We start from the raw sequence: 16,584 nt of genomic DNA on the forward strand, positions 1-16,584 counted from the left end.
TAGGGGTGTGTTAGTGAACTCTTCTGAGTCAACTTGGGTATCAGTCAGGATTCTTTCAGTGAGTCATAACCGAAAGGGAATTGATTGACTTGTGAACTGCCAAGTCCTTAAGTAGACTAGTTTCAAGTACAGCTGGATCCTGGAGTTCAAATGAGGTCATCATGATTCCCCCTTTATTTCTCAGGCCTATTATTTCTATATTGGTATGGTTATGTGGCAGAGATGTTCCTTGGCAGCTCCAGACTTAACAGTGGTTTTTAGTGTCTGGGGTCCTGGGAGAGAGACCTTCTTTCCTGACGTCCATATCAATCCTTGAAAACAGACTCAGAATAAATCTCCTTGGGTCACATGCCTATGCCTAGACCAGTCACTATGAATAGGGATGGGAATTGGTGGAATTACATCAAGCATATATTTGAATTTAAGCAAATTCACCTTTGTGCTTGTATCACCAGTGTGCTTCTGTCTGCCCATGATGCTCTCTTTAAACTATACACTTATTTTACATCTGTTCTCTTTTTTATATTCTGTCCATTTTGTGCATTTTCACATATATATGTATGTATGTTTGTGTATAATCGTATATACTGTATTTGATGGATGATTTATGGATGTTCAAGAGCAAATCTTTTTTTTTTTTGTGAGGAAGATCACCCCTGAGCTAACATCCATGCTAATCCTCCTCTTTTTGCTGAGGAAGACTGGCCTTGAGCTAACATCTGTTGCCAATCCTCCTCCTTTTTTCCCCAAAGCTCCAGTAGATAGTTGTATGTCATAGTTGCACATCCTTCTAGTTGCTGTATGTGGGACGTGGCCTCAGCATGGCCGGAGAAGTGGTGCGTCGGTGCGCACCCGGGATCCGAACCCGGGCTGCCAGTAGCAGAGCGCGCACACTTAACCGCTAAGCCACGGGGCCGGCCCAAGAGCACATCTTAAGTTTATAACCTAATGAGCCCCTCAACCCCACTTAAGGTGCAGTTCTACCAGCCTGCCGCATCTGATCATCTCTCTGCCAGAACTGGGAGGGAAGGCAGAACAGCTCCACCAGGAAGGGAAAGGGCAGTTTTAAAAGGGAAAAAAGTAGGTCTTTTACCAGAAGGGAAAAGGCAACAGGCAAGCAAACCAATTATTGATTCATTCACTCAGCAAGTATTTTTTGAGCACCAACTATATGTCAGGCATCCTTCTGGGCACTGGACCTATGACAGTAGACGTTACACAGAAGGCCCTGCCTTGCTGGAGTTTACACCGTAGGGAGAGAGGCAGACAATAAGCACATAGACCAATAAAGATATGCTCTGGTATTCTAGTAGTGATGAGAGCTCGTAAGAAAAGACCATGGTAAGCATCTTCAGTTATGGATTGGGTGCTTTAACAGTGCAGGTGGAGGAAACAGGGCAGAGAATCTCTTCTTGTTCTGGGATTCTCTTTCAATGGACCCTTATAAGGTAAGGAGGATTTTGATAGGCAGATCCTGTTGAGATTATCCCAAGTGTGAGAAAAAGCATGAGCCAAGCAAACCTCTGAATGGGAGGAGGTAAGATGCGTTCTGGGAATGTAAAGAGGTTTCCCATGACAGCTGCATACAGAGCATGTGGAGGATGAGGCCGTAAGTCTGGCAAGGTAGGTTAGGGTGAGACCATGCAAGGACATGAATAACAGACCTCAGCAGATCCATGGTTAAGAAGATTACTAACAGCAGTGTGGAGGGCTAGGTAAGAGGGCACAGAATCAAGGTGGGAAGGCCAGCTGTGGGGCTGAATAAAGGCTGTGGCCAGAATGGACAGGAAGGGCAGAGTTTCAGAGGTAGAATCTGTAGGATTTGGGATTAACTCACTTCTAGTGACTCAAAAGGGTTTGTTCATCGTCCAAAATGAGTCTTCTTTTGCACGTCTACTCAAGTTTACTCAAAGACAAGAAGCCTTTAGAAATGAGAAACGTCTTGTGAAATGGTTGTTTATTCAGGATAAAAATCTCATTTGTTAGTATACAATGAGGAAAGTAACGATAATGCAGGTCACAGGGGGTGGGTGAGTGCCCAGCGACTAGAAGTGGTGGCCTGTGCTTCAAGTCCTTTGGCCTCTGGGAGTGACCCACATTTTCAGGAAGGATTCCTAGGAGGGATCACCTTGCTGTCCTTACCAGGCTGATCAGCCTCCTTGTGCATTCACAGGCAACTTCGAAGTGGGAGTTCATATTGCCGATGTGAGTTACTTTGTTCCTGAGGGATCCGATTTGGATAAAGTGGCTGCTGAGAGAGCTACAAGTGTCTACTTGGTTCAGAAGGTAAAAATCGGTCTCCAGTTTCTTGGATTGAAAAATGTGCTTCTATTTATTCTTCTTCCTTTTTTTTTTTCTCTTTGTTTAAAAAAAAAAAACCACAAGGAACAGCAATCTTTTCTGAACATCTTTTCTCACATCTAATAAGGTCTTAAAAAAAAAGAAAAGGTTTTCCCTGGAAAAGTTCTTGCCCTCTGTTATCGCATGTGTTCTTGTTAGGCCCTGATATGTTCAAGAGGAACCACACTGAAGAGATGCCAAGGCAAGACACAGGTATTCCTCTCAGGCCTTCAGACTGGCCCTGCCACAGAAGTAACTCAGACAGGTGGTCAGCTTCAGAAAGAAATGAGAAAAAATAACTGCTTTCCAAAGCAGGGCTTGGCGAATTCAGCCAACACCAGCTACAGTTTTTATAAAGCTTTGTTGCAACACAGGCACACCCATTCATTTATGTAATGTCTATGATGTTGTCACACTACCACAGGAGAACGGAATGCACATTTTCTATTGGCCTTTTAAGAGAAAGTTTCGACCCCTTTTCTAGAGGGTGAGGGCTAATCTGCTCCTGACCTGCCCTTTACAGGGTAACCTGATGTCTCAGAAATGGAAAAGCAAAGGGAGCCGAGGGGGAGCCTGGGCTTCTCCTCCTAGTCCTGATTCCTCCACTCCTGGTAAGTCACCACCTCTCTATAGACCTCCTTTAACAAGTGTTTAATGAGTACCAGTTATCTGCCCAGCACTGCCCTAGGCCCTGGGGACAGTGTGAATTAAAGACCATGCATGAGTTATTTCTACTCGCCTCACTGGAGCGCCTGCATTCTTCCAGGTTTCTTTCTTCTTTTGACACTGTTCATCTGCTTATTTGGCTCGTCTTTCTTCTTTGGCTTTGTCATGACTTTCATTTCCTCGCTAGCTTTCTTGAATCTAGTGGTCCAGTTTGGGATTGCTACCTACACTAGCTTGAACCTTCCCTCCTCTCATGCCCCAGGCCGTGACTTCTGGTATTTGTACTTTGATGCACTAAGGTGAAAGGTATATCCCCACCACCCACCCAAACATATTGTGGCTCTGGCGGCTGGGAACCCTTTTACCTGGCTCCATCTCAGAGGCAAGAAACCAGCCTGGGTGCCAAACCTGCTTCATTCTGGGACCTTCCAAATGTCATCACTAGGGAACGGATACAGCTGCCCAGTCACTCTCTACTGCCTAATCTGATTGGTAGCTCCCACTGCCAGCACGCCTGTGTGCCCACATAGCTGGCAGAAGGAAAAGCCAGGCTCTGAGTGCTGCCCTTGCAAGCAGCATGTCGTGGTAGGCCATTGTGGTTCAGGCTACCACCTCTAACTCTTGATAAAATTCACCCTGCTGCCTGCTCCAGACAGAAGTATTTTTGTGCCACGCTATAGGTTTGAGAAAACCACTGGCACAGGCATCCTGGAGAGGCCCTGGAAAGTCAGTTCTCTCATCCCCTGACCTTTAGGAGCCTATAGATCTTGGCACAAGCATTGAGACACGTCTGCAGGACAGCATTCTCCTTCTCTTACTTATCACTGACCTGTCTTCACTACTGTCCCTTCAAAATTAGGGCTTGAGAAACTCGTGTTCCTGGCCATCTAAACCCCCCATTTCCTGCTGTTCCCCAGAATGGGTTGGCCCTTTTGTGGACATGCTGGCAGGGCAGACCCCTAGGGGTCCATATGCTGCTCACCCTGGAGAGGCCCCAACCCTAGGGTTCCAGGAACCTGACCCCATGCTCTTATCATGTCAGGGCCTTGGCCACAGGAAAGGATGAATGTTACCCTGGCAATGCTGAAGGTGGTACTGGATCTGTTTAAGAGCCAGTGTTCTCCTGGGTTCTGTTTTTTCCTAGGTAGAGATCTGAAAACTGTCACTGACTACTTCATGTCAGTTCTCCTAGATGGCCTTGTGGCACCACCACCGTACCCACCACCTCCCGAACACATCATTGCCCAAAATATACTGTCTGTCAGGAGTGTATTCAGACACAGAGACAGAGGAAGTGTGCCCATATTCTAAATGCATAATTGGCCTGGGGCCCAAGGCTTGTAACTCCGCCCAGGTATTATGGTATACTTTCTTTTCAAGTTTGAAACCAAGGCTCTCTACAAATAGAAACATCAGCTTGTGTCAGGGGCTTCTTAGCCTCTCCTTCTTTCTTTTGGAGCCCACTTGTGCCAGGACTACTACCGCTTCAACATAGCTATCATCTAAGGTTCCCACAGACCTAAGATCTTCTGTAGCTGTGTTCTGATGCACAGGATTAGGACACCTCACACCTCAGCCATACCTGGCAGCATATGTGACGTGTGGGAGATAGACTTCCAGCCGTACCTCTGCCAGGTCCAATAAACCGTAAGGTCATTTGGCCTTCGAGTGCCCCAGCACCTGCTAGTAATAAAAGCACAGAACTCTACTGAACAGAAAGATTGTGACACAACAGAATCATTATTTGTTTCCCCAACCCAAACTTGTACAGACCCACCACTCCTCCACCTTACACACATGGTCCCGGACCACTTATAACAGCAGTCTTCATGGCAACCCCCAGAAGAGTATGTTCTAGAATCCCTGGTCTCCAGTTCTAGCAAAGAGCCTGCATGATGCCCACAAAGTTATTGGCAATTCTAGAAAACAAGTCCTCCAGGACAATCCAAAAGTTCCTAGGATTTCTGGTATTTACTAAATATTACTGAGAGTTCCTTTCATATTTCCAACCTGTCTACCCTAGTAACTAACCTCTCAAAAGGGAAGGGATGAAAATTAACTCAAAATGGTTCATAGACCTAAATGTAAAAGGCAAAACTATAAAACTCCTAGAAGATAACATTGGAGACAATCTAGATGCCGTTGGTTTGGCAATGACTTTTTAGATACTACACCAAAGGCATGATCCATGAAAGAAAGAATTGATAAGCTGGATTTAATTAAAATCAAAATTTTCTGCTCTGCGAAAGACACTGTCAAGAGACTGAAGACAAGCCATAGACTGGGAGAAAATATTTGCAAAAGATATATCTGATAAAGGACTGTTAGCCAAAATATACAAAGAACTCTTAAAACTCAACAGTAAGAAAATGAACAACTCAATTAAGAATGGGCCAAAGATTTTAACATTCACTTCACCAAAGAAGATATGCAGATGGAAAATAAGCATATGAAAAGATGCTCCACATCATATGTCATTAGGGGAACTATAAATTAAAATAACAATGTGATACCATTACGCCCCTATTAGAATGGCCAAAATCCCGAACACTGACAACATGGAATGCTGGTGAGGTTGTGAGCAACAGGGAACTTTCATGCATTGCTGGTGAGAATGCAAAATGGTACAGCCACTTTGGAAAACAGATTGGCAGTTTCTTATAAAACTAAACATATTTTTACCGTATGATTCAGCAATCACACTCTTCAGTATTTACCCAAAGGAGCTGAAAACTTATGCCCACACAAAAATCTGTGCACAAATTTTTTTGTGTGTGTGAGGAAGATCAGCCCTGAGCTAACATCCATGCCAATCCTCCTCTTTTTGCTGAGGAAGACCGGTCCTGAGCTAACATCTATTGCCAATCCTCCTCCTTTTTTTCCCTCTTTTTTTCCCCAAAGCCCCAGTAGATAGTTGTATGTCATAGTTGCACATCCTGCTAGTTGCTGTATGTGGGCCGGCCAAGCGGTGCGTCAGTGCGCGCCCGGGATCCGAACCCGGGCAGCCAGTAGCGGAGTGCACGCACGTAACCGCAAAGCCACGGGGCTGGCTCCCTGTGCATAAATGTTTATAGGAGCTTTACTCTTATTTGCCAAAATTTGGAAGCAACCAAGATGTCTTTCAGTAGATGAATGGATAAACTGGTACATTCAAACAATGGAATATTATTTGGCACTAAGAAGAAATGAATTATAAAGCCATGAAAAGACATGGAGGAACCTTAAAAGCATATTACTAAGTGAAAGAAGCCAATCTTCAAAGGCTTCAATCATCATACTGTATGATTCCAACTATATGACATTCTAGAAAAGACAAAACTACGAAGACAGTAAAAAGATAAGTGATGGCCAAGGGTTAATGGAAAGGGAGGGGTGAGTAGGTAGAGCACAGGGGATTTTTAGGGAGTGAAACTACTCTGTATGATACTGTAATGGTGGATGCATGTCATTGTACATTTGTCTGTGTTCATAGAATGTACAACACCAAGAGTGAACTCTAAACTATGGACTTCAGGTGATAATGTTGTGTCAGTGCTGGTTCATCAGTTATAACAAATGTACCACTCTGGTGGGAATGTTGTAATGGGAGAGGCTCTGCATGTGTGGGGCAGGGGATAAATGGAAAATCTCTCTACCTTCAGCTCAGTTTTGCTATGAACCTAAAACTGCTCTAAAAAATAAAGTTTATTAAAAAAATTTTCTCAAGGTGCAGGGAGAGGAAGAGCCTCTTCTAGGCCTTGATTGCAGCCATGTCCTTTAGGAGCTGGAGATCCTGTTGCCTTTGGCCCAAGTTTGACTCCCCTCACATAGCTCAGCCAACAGTTGCTGTCTGACACCCTGTGCTCCCACTTCAGAGGGTGCTAGCACAGATGTGCATTGTCCCAAATGGGACCCAGAGCTGTTATCTCTCAATCCATGGAGGACCTCCCTAGGGAACCTAGCCCTTCCTCTCTCCTGCCCCATAACAATACTCTCTGGATCACTGCAACCTAGAAATCACTGCAACCTAGAACATTTAAACAAAACCCTAGGGCTCCACCCACTCCGGGAGAATTGAACATCTGGTTTATTCAGGGGTTCCACTTGTCTGCTATTTATGCTAGGTGATCAGAAGCACTCTGTAGGTGTTTTCTACTATCCCAGAAATGAGAATATTGAGGGAGAGAGAGATGGAGTTGATTAGAGCTGTAAAATTCTGAGTCAGAAGCTGCATGATCATCCAAACCCAGTTATAGTTAACCGTGTGTCATGAGCAATAGGTGACCTCTCTGCACAGTGGTGCCTAAAAGATCTAGAACCCTCAGGGACCACTCAATGAGAATGGCTAGCTGTATCCCCATCTGAGCAGAGGATGTTCTACTCCAAAGACTTTGCTTGTGTCAGAGCAATGATGTTGCTATCTGGCCTCTGTAGCCTGTTAAAACCTAAATTTAGTGTTTAAGAACTTGTGTTGGACCCTTATCCCTCACAATGTCTATGACACCTGTGCCCAAGCTATGGGCAGCTACAGGTGGCATAAGGGAATGCGGCGCAAATTTATGACCTACAAATATCAGCACACGAGGCTTCTTCCCTGACCTCATCTCCCATGGCCATGAAACCAGGGCCATCACCATTTCATTGTTGTCTCTGTGAACGGATCCTCTGGAACACAACTGCAGTGCTGGCCTTCAATTTGTGTTTGTGTTTTTGGAGGGGCTTTTCAACATTTTTCAAGTTCATATCCACATGACCTTCCCAAGCAGACAAGACCTATTAACCTGGGACCAGAAGAATTATTGTTGGTGTTACGCCCCTTCCTACTGACAACACTCATTGACCACAGTTTTCTTCACTCCTTTATTTAATATCCCCATTCATAGTAATTATAGCTTTAACTTCTGAGCTCCTCCAGCCATGGGGTAGCCAGCCAATACCTAGAGAGCCATGAGTTATCTAGAAGGACCCTGCATTTTCTGGCAGGCCACGGATGGGAATGAGGAATGTACCAGACAAGCCTGGATCTCACAAGACATTTGTATAGAAGACGCCGTTTGACTCTCTTCCAAGGGCATGCACACCATACACACCATCTGTTGGTACCAATACCTTGGATCTTTGGAAGCGCCAAAGGTCATTGAATCCATGGCCTCCAACTTCACCTGCCCCTCTGTCGGTGCCTGCCAACTTCATCTGTTCCTCTACACTGCATCCAGCTTACCAGCATTTGTTTGGACAGCCTGAGACAGGAAGCCCAAGTGTCTTCTAGCTTGTGACATGTGGAAATGCCACAGCAAATTGGCATTTGTTTTACTAGGAAAGGCAAATTGGTACAACCACTTTGGAAAACTATTGGACAGTGTTATGGCCTGAATGTTTGTGTTCCCCCAAAATTCATATGTTGAAATCCTAATCCCCAATGTGATAGAGGTGGGGCCTTTGAGAGGTCATTAGATTATGAAGCCCTCATGAATGGGATTAGTACTCTTATAAAAGAGACCCCAGAGAGTACTCTCGCCACCATGTGAGGGCACAACAGGAGAATGCTATCTATGAACCAGGAAACAGGTCCTCACCAGATACTGAATCTGCCATCACCTTGATCTTGGATTTCCCAGCCTCCAGAACAGTGAGATATAAAGTTGAATAGGTTGATACCTTGTGGCGCAGCAGAAATGCATACATATATTACAAAAAGAACGTCTAAGAATGTTTGTTGTGGCACTATTCAAAATAGCCAAAACACTAGAAACTATTCAAAACCCATCAACTGTAGAATGAACAAGTAAATTGTGATATATTCCCACAGTAGGATGCTCTTCAGCAATGAGAATGAACAGATGACAACTCCACACTCAAAGATAATGGTGAAAGAAGCCAGACACAAGAGTACACACTGTACAAGTCCATTTATATAAAGTTGAAAAACAGGTACAACTAGTAGAAATTAGGATAGTAGTTACCCTTGGGGGAAAAGGGCCCCAATGGTGGGGGGACTTCTAATGATTCTCCATCTGGGCGCTGATAACATGAGTGTTCAGTTTGTAAAAAATGCATCAAGATTTTCCTTCATGACTTGTATACTTGTGTGTATGTGTGTGTGTAAAATAAATAATTTGTTTTTATTTTGAAGCTTTTTGGGGGTGACTTCCACTGCACTCTGGCTCCTTTTAATATGTATACCCAGCCTACTCTGGCAAAGGAACCACATCAAGATCCAGGTACCTCACTCATAGCTTGGCCCTCCTGAGAACACAGCTCTGATATTTGTACACTGACGACACTTAATATAACCTCAGGTTGGAAAAATGCCATCCACACCTCCGACCCAAAAATGCAGTTGGCCAAACCCAACCTTTTTTGTCTGGCCCAGGGCCTATTAGGAAAAGAAGATGAGACTCCAAAATCCCTTTTATTTACAAAAACTATAATGTTATGATGGAAAGAAAAATAGGAGTAGCAATCTCTTAAACATTAAAGACCACATAAAGTTAATAAATGTGAAATACTCTCCCCATATAAACAAGTTTAACTCTGCTCTTCAGATTTGAATATTTAAGAATTTTAGACACAATTAGAGGTTCTTCTTCTGAGCAGATGGCTTTCTTTTATCTAGCTGCTGCATTCTTCTTTTATAACCAGGAATTATGTTTCAAAATCAGAAAATGAAAGAATAAAATTTGGTTAAATAACTAAGCATGTTTTCTTTTCTATTCTCTTCGGTTTCATGATTGTCACAGTTCTAGACTTTTTCTTTGGGACTGCGGAGTTGGGGCTCTGCTCCTAAGTTCTAAAAGTGGGGAGCTGGGTGGAGGAAGGGCCCACATGCCTTTGAGTGGCTGTGGGCTCCTACTGCCCGGCACTGCCCCCAACTTGGCAGGAGCAAGTGGCGCCGGCCCACAACCTTGGACAGCAGCAGCTGTGCATTCTGATTCCTTTGAACCAGTGCTCTGACCTTTCTTCCTACTCATTTTTGTTTCTTAAAGGACCGTGTCCAGGAACTTTTCTGCTGTTTTCACTTTACTTTGCCTATAAAGGTCTTCTTAAAAGCTGGTTGAGCTGCTTTCCTCCGCCTCCAGATTCTCTGCTTTCTCATTTGGCAGAATCATTTCTCCTAACTTCATCAGGTGGGGGAAGGAGTGTGTGTGTTGGAGGATGGGGGGGGGGGTGCCAGTTGATTTCCCATCTCTAGGGAATGTGGCACTGATTTTTTTTCATTCAGTGCTACTGACATATAAGTAACTGATGTCAGCCTCACAGTCTAAGCTTGATCGGGGAATTATCCCATAGATTAGGACAGTAACAATGAAACAGACCTTGGGTCCAAATACCATCTTACTGTCCAATATCATCCTACTGCCTTTTAAATGAAATTCTTTTTCTTGGGATTTTACTCACAGTAATATTTAGTTACTCTTGTTAACAATAGTGTGTACTCAGGAGGGAAGATAAATTTAAATATTGTTCATTTAAATCCCATGAAAAAACACTCTTTCTTTTTGACAAAAGATAGATATGTTAGAATAGGGGACAACTGTCTACCTGAACTTAGGCCTGTGCTTCTCAGAAGACCATGACATCTACCCAGTTAATGTCTCCCAACTATCTTCTCTGAGAGGGAAATACAATGTAATTGTAAAATTTAAGGTAATTTTTAAAAATAAATGAATTAAGTTTTAAAAGTAAAAGAAAGCCTAAACAGTTGAAACCTAAACTTAAATTTTTGCCTATTGGCCCAAGCACTTGTGTTATTTTAGGTGTGAAACAGCTCAAATGAAAGTTCGCCCATAAATCTCTATGCTATTTTACTGGTACTGCTTTATAATAGAGATCAAAGATTGGGATTGGAAGCCTGTCTTAGTGTGGAGTCCAAAGAGGTTTAAGATGTTCCTTTCTGACCCCAGCAGGTTGTCAAGAGTGTTGATGTTTTGTTAATGTCAAACTGTGTAGCAAAGAGTTGATCAAATTCGGAATTCATGGAAGTGTTGATGTGAAAAAGAAAACTCTTTAAAGAGAGGTGTTGGCTGCAAATGAATTATCTCTTTCCTTTATGTTGCTTCAGCATGTGAGTAGCGAGCTAGCTGAGTGTACCTTACTATTAAAACCTCGAAGTCCTTGAGAAAAGGAGAAAAACTCACCAAGTTCACAGACTCAGACAGCCAATGGGCACTAAGAGTGTGAGGGAGGTTTGGGAGCCGGCAAAGACCTGGCTGAAAGGGGCATGAGAGGCCCCGGAGGCCCCTCCCAGCACTAGAGAACCCCTGGTTCTGGCCCCCTTGAGCTATTGTAGCCTCCCATCACTACTAGTCTCTCCTGTTCCTCCTTGCCTAGATGATTGATTCTTCCCCTCTGTGGCCTTTTCTGTTGGTCACAGGGCTGTCCTGGCTAACCCGTTGCTGAACTTGGCCAGTCTGCCCGCTGTGGCTTTAGCAGATGTTTCTGCTCTCTGAGACTAATATAAGATTTTATAGTCTTGTTGGTACCCCCACCCAGCTGCCTTGGGCAGTGGTATATTTACCTAAATGATCAGTTTCTCTCAACTCTCCCAAGCCCTAGTTCAGAATGCTTAGAAAGTCAGTGTCCTATCATCAGTGTCCCTTTTTTCCGTGACCAGCTTTTAGACTCTGCCCTGACCTAACTTCGATCCTGGCCCTGAAACATACTTAAGAAGACTTAGCACCCTTTATGCCCCTTTCCTTTTCTGCTGCCTGAGTGCTATCAGCCTTCATCCAGTTAGCATTTATGGAGTATCAGCTGTGTGCCAGGTTCCAGATGTATAAAGATGAGAGAGATGCTGATCTTGCCCTGGGGAAGTCAGAGGAGGCGGGCATGTAACAAACAATTAAAATACACTGGGCTACCTGCAGTTACAGAGAGTACTCCCAAGGTGAGCAAGTATTGTAGAGGAGAGAAGTTGTATCTGCCTGGGTTGGTGTTAGGAGAGGAGCTTCTACAAGAGCCAAGAAGTCTTCACAAGGTGGTGGGTTTTTGAGCCATGTTTCAAATTTTGAGTAGAAAATTTCTAGGTATAGAAAAGTGGGTGGAGAGGGCATTCCAGCCAGAGGCTAGAAAAAGCTTGGAACATTCAAGGAACAGTACGTAGTTTGGAATTGCTGGGGTATGAGTTGCAGGGGGAGCCAAGAGATGAAGTTACAAAGAGAGGCCTAGAGTGGCAGGCTAAGGAGGTTGGGCTTCATCCTGAGGTCAAGTAGAGATGTGACATGGTCTCCTTTGACTAAAATAGGAAATCACCTTAGCAACCGAGTGGTCCAAGAATAGTGAGGCCAGAGGCAGGAAAATTGTTATCAGTACCAGAGCTCTTTCCCTCAGTCATAGCCCCTTGAGGCTTTGAGTAACCACCCAAAATAGATGGGAATCTTTGCTCACAGACTCTTAGGAGAGTTTACCAACGTGGTGGTGTCCAACTGGACCCCAGGAGAACTAGAGCAATAGATGTATTCAGCCTGGTACAATATGGACGTCCTGAACAAGGAGCATTTCATATTCGCCCCCAAATTGCATCCTCTCCCAATCTAGCAATCCACATCACATAACAAGGGCTAGGCAAATGGGAGAAATTCGCTTCCCATTGTTATCTTTGCTATCTCCTTGGAAATGGGGTTTGGAGGCCCTCTGCCAGCTTTTCCCTGAGAGCTCTTGGCCACTGAACACGAGGGTCCAGGCTTTACTGAAGACCTCTTGGCCCCACTGAAGGTGTTTGGGCCCTCCCTCATTAGCAGGACAAACAAAAAATCAAATTACTGAATTCAGCCCATCGTCTATTGGGGAAGGTAAAGGCAATGTGTCCTAATATAAATGGGATTGCAGATTATCCTTGGGTTGAATTTAGCAAGAAGATGCAGAAGTCTGGAGAATAATAAGGAAATCTTATCCAGAATCATTTCTACTCCCATATTCCGCTGCTGGTTTAGGAGACTATTAGACTATATCCCAAGGGAGACAAAGGTGTCCACACTTGAACAGTGGAAGATGGAGAAGAAAAGACTCATTCAAGAGAAATTTAGAATGTAAAACCTACAAGACCTGGGAACTGATTGGGTGTAGCAGGAAGAGGAGAGTAGAGAATTCATGAGATAACACCCAGGTGTGTTCTTTGGGAGAGGTGTGTGTGTTTGTGTGTGTATGGTGTGGTTTTTTTTGTTTGTTTGCTTGCTTATTTAACTGGGGGTAGGGTGCTACTCTTAAGAGAGATAAGCAATATAGACATAGGAGCAGGTACAGGCAGGAAAATGCTGAACTTTGTCTTCTGCGTGCACAGTTTGAAGTATGCATGGAACATTCCAATCAAGGTGTCCAGAGGGTGGCATTAATAGAGGGATCTGGAGTTACAAGGAGATGCAGGGCTGGAACTGCAGATATGGATGGATTCGTGTGTCAGTGGTAGTGCAAACCCAGGAGTGAAGGAGATCCTTGGGGAGAATGTGCAGAAGAAAGGAAAGCAAAGCGCAGAGGATGCGGAGCACCAGCGCTTCAGGAGCCGGCTGAGGAAAGGAGTCCAGCAAGGACTGATACAGAGGAGAGTCTGAGAGTGCCCACTAGTTCTGTGTTTTAAAGAATACATGCACCTATAATATGTAACATTTTACCTGATGTATAGTCATTTACGTGTGCACAGAAAAAAGACAGAAGTTCTATACCAACGTGTTAACATTGTTCATTCTAAGGCATGGGGCCTCAAAATGTTTACATTCTCATGTTTTGGTTTGTTATCACCTAAAATTTCTACAATTAACATGTAATTTTTGTAATTTAAAAATGTCATATTGGGTTGAGAAGTGAAAGGAAGGTGAGAATGAAGATAGGAAGCATAGACTGTTTTGAGAACCTTAAATGAGAAATGAAGGGGAGGGCCCAGAGGAAGGGGTAGATCTAGGTTGGGGAGGGGAGAGTTGTGTATTGTTCTTAAGAGTAGGGAGATGGACCTTGTATTTATTTGTATATGGTCTATGGGAAAAATAGAGACCAGCAGAACAGGTAGCTAATTGAGAAGAGCTTGGGCAGGGAGGGGGTGGATCAAAAGCACAGACAGAGGCCAGGCTTTGGATAGGGAGGACACTTGTGAGATATCAGGGGACTGAGGTGCACGTGGAAGTTAGGGGGTTGGGGTCAGGAGAAACTAGCTGAAGGAAGGGGCTGGAAGGATACTTGGCAGGGGTTGAGCCTGATGTTCTCAGTTTTCTCTGTGAAGAAGAGTTGAGGTTTTCTGCTGAGAACAGGGGAGAAGGCAGTTGGGCAGGAGGTTTGAGGAGAGTGGTAAAGTTTTAGAATAGGGTCTGAGGGCCTGGAGGAAGGAACTAACCAAGGACAAGTGAAAGGATGGGCAGCCTCCACCGAGGTAAGAGCTGAGACTGGTGGAGGGACTCCTCCACACGGACCAGTGACACTTTCCATCACTGCTCAGCTAGGAGTTGCAAAAGCAAGAAAGGCAGATTGTAAGATTGATTGTGGGGTCTGTAGCCTTGGGACAGTGAAAATGAGGGAGTTGGAGAACTTGGAAGGAATCATCCATGTGGCCCACACTGAGTAGTGAAGCTAATGAGGGCAAGGCAGGACACGACTGAGGAAACTCTCCAGGGGTCAGGGGGTGCATAAGTGTTCACACCGTGCTAGTGACAGCCAGCAGTTTCTCAACTCCTGGAGAGAGCTTTCTTCTCTTTTCCAGTTATACATCATGTTCTGCACTTATCACCCCTGGCTTGGAGTCTCTCCAGGTGCCATGGCAGATCTCTTGTAGTCAGTGAGTGTGAGTGGACCACTATGGTGTTGTCCAGGCAGGTCTCCCCTGAAATAACAGGACTGGTATTTGAGGAAGCAACTTATTGGGAGTGGCTGCGTATCTCTCCAGCCCCTCTCCTATGGAGCTCCCTGCTGTGTTATGGACTTGACACATGTGCTAGGTGTCATGGAGCACATTCCCAGTGACCCCTGCAGAAATCAGGCCAGATTTATGAGAGGCCGTGACGTGCCAAACCACAGATGTGATTGTAACATCTTCGTTCCTTTTCCTTTGCAAGACAGATAAATAACCATCTACTATTTACAAAACTATATGGACATAAAGACTGTTTTCTCTGAATCCCATCTGAATTCTACCCCAAAGTCTGGTGAAAGTTTATTAAAAGGAATGCCCTTTAAAAGTTAAAGTTAATTATACTACCCAAAAAGTTTTAATGTTTAGCTTCTTCATAAGCACTTAGGTTCTTTGCCATCTGGCCATTGCAGTGTGAATATTAAAATATTGTCTTCTGTATAAAATACAGGATACTAAGCAATGTTTATAACCTGGGCAGCCACTGAGTGTGCCAATAAGTTTTAGGAGAGTAGCCAAAACAGTTTATCTTATACTTAAAATATTAGCTGCCTGTGAAATTCTTATGTAAAGATGTTTACATAGAAGTCTCTATATGTCATAGAATGTTGTAGGTGATGCAATAAACAGTAAACATAGAAAAAATAGGTGATTTCATTTACTGGGCAAAAGTCAGTCGTTCATTTGCAAACTCAAAGTGCCTGCTGTGTGTCAGGTGCTGCATAGAGAGACAGGAACAATAGCTGGTCCTCATTCCTGAAGATTCCATGGTCTTGTAGAGGGGAGAGGCACATAAAGAGGCAATTAGGATGGGTGTGTTAAGAACTGTAGAAGTGTCATGAAAGGGCTGGGAGGATGGAGTAAGTGACTGTTTTGGACTGCCTCAAATCCTTTTTGAAAGAACAGGGGTGGGTGAGAGAAGTATACAAAACATAGTACAGACTCCACCTGGGGGGATCTGGATAAACCTTTTAGAGATGATGATGAGCTGAATCTTAAAGGATGTGCAAAAGTTGGCCAGATGCAAAACATCCAGAAAGGTGTTCTAGAAAGAAGGAACAATGTGTGTAAGAGCTGGAGCAGTGAGCAGGCCTGGCAGGGAAAGGGTGTGCAGTGAGCAGGTCCTCGTGGTTCTGGTTCCGGTGTGGGAGGGGATCGCCAGGGCAAAGGCTGAAGGGGAAGGCTGAGCCAGGTGACCAAAGGGCATGGTAGACTGTGTGATGGCCAGTGAGCTGACTTTTACTGAGCATCTTCACTGTTGTTTTACTAATGAGAAGACTGGGACTCAAAGAATCATACTAGCTTGCCCAAATTATATAGGGAGTGGTGGGCCCAGGATTAGACCCCAGTCTATCTGGCTTCAAAGCCTTTGCTCTGTTTCCTGCACTGTGCTGCTGATGAGTCTGGACTTCACTCTGTTGGTTAAAGGTCTTTAGACATTTTTTTTTTTTTTAGTGGTAAAGGCCTTTTTGCAAATAAAATCTTAACCCTTAACTCCAATATATAAAAACAGATCAAGTTGTATTTCATTAGCATAAATTTCTTCCATATTTAAATGTATAATGCTTATGAGATCAACTGATAAAAACAGTGGCTTTCTTTTTAATATGCTCTTTTATTTTGGGATAATTTTAGATTTACAGAAAAGTTGCAAAGACAGTACAGAGAGGTCACATATACCACACCCAGTTTCCCCACTGTTAACATCTTATATCACCATGGTAGATTTGTCATAACTAAGAAGCTAACATTGGAACATTACTGTTAAC

General features: G+C 44.0%; 1 protein-coding gene across 5 annotated transcripts in view; it reads left to right on the forward strand.

Moving 5' to 3' along the window:
* The window catches only part of DIS3L2 (DIS3 like 3'-5' exoribonuclease 2), a 338,953-nt gene that overhangs the window by 221,534 nt on the left and 100,835 nt on the right, over positions 1–16,584 (forward strand). For all 5 annotated transcript variants that reach the window (XM_058533210.1, XM_058533214.1, XM_058533212.1 and 2 more), the window contains one exon: positions 2,174–2,286. In XM_058533210.1, coding sequence (XP_058389193.1) covers positions 2,174–2,286 — 113 coding nt within the window. The remainder of the gene's footprint in view (positions 1–2,173; positions 2,287–16,584) is intronic.

Source organism: Diceros bicornis, chromosome 37, assembly GCF_020826845.1.
Source record: "Diceros bicornis minor isolate mBicDic1 chromosome 37, mDicBic1.mat.cur, whole genome shotgun sequence".
In the NCBI taxonomy this organism is placed as follows: domain Eukaryota; kingdom Metazoa; phylum Chordata; class Mammalia; order Perissodactyla; family Rhinocerotidae; genus Diceros; species Diceros bicornis.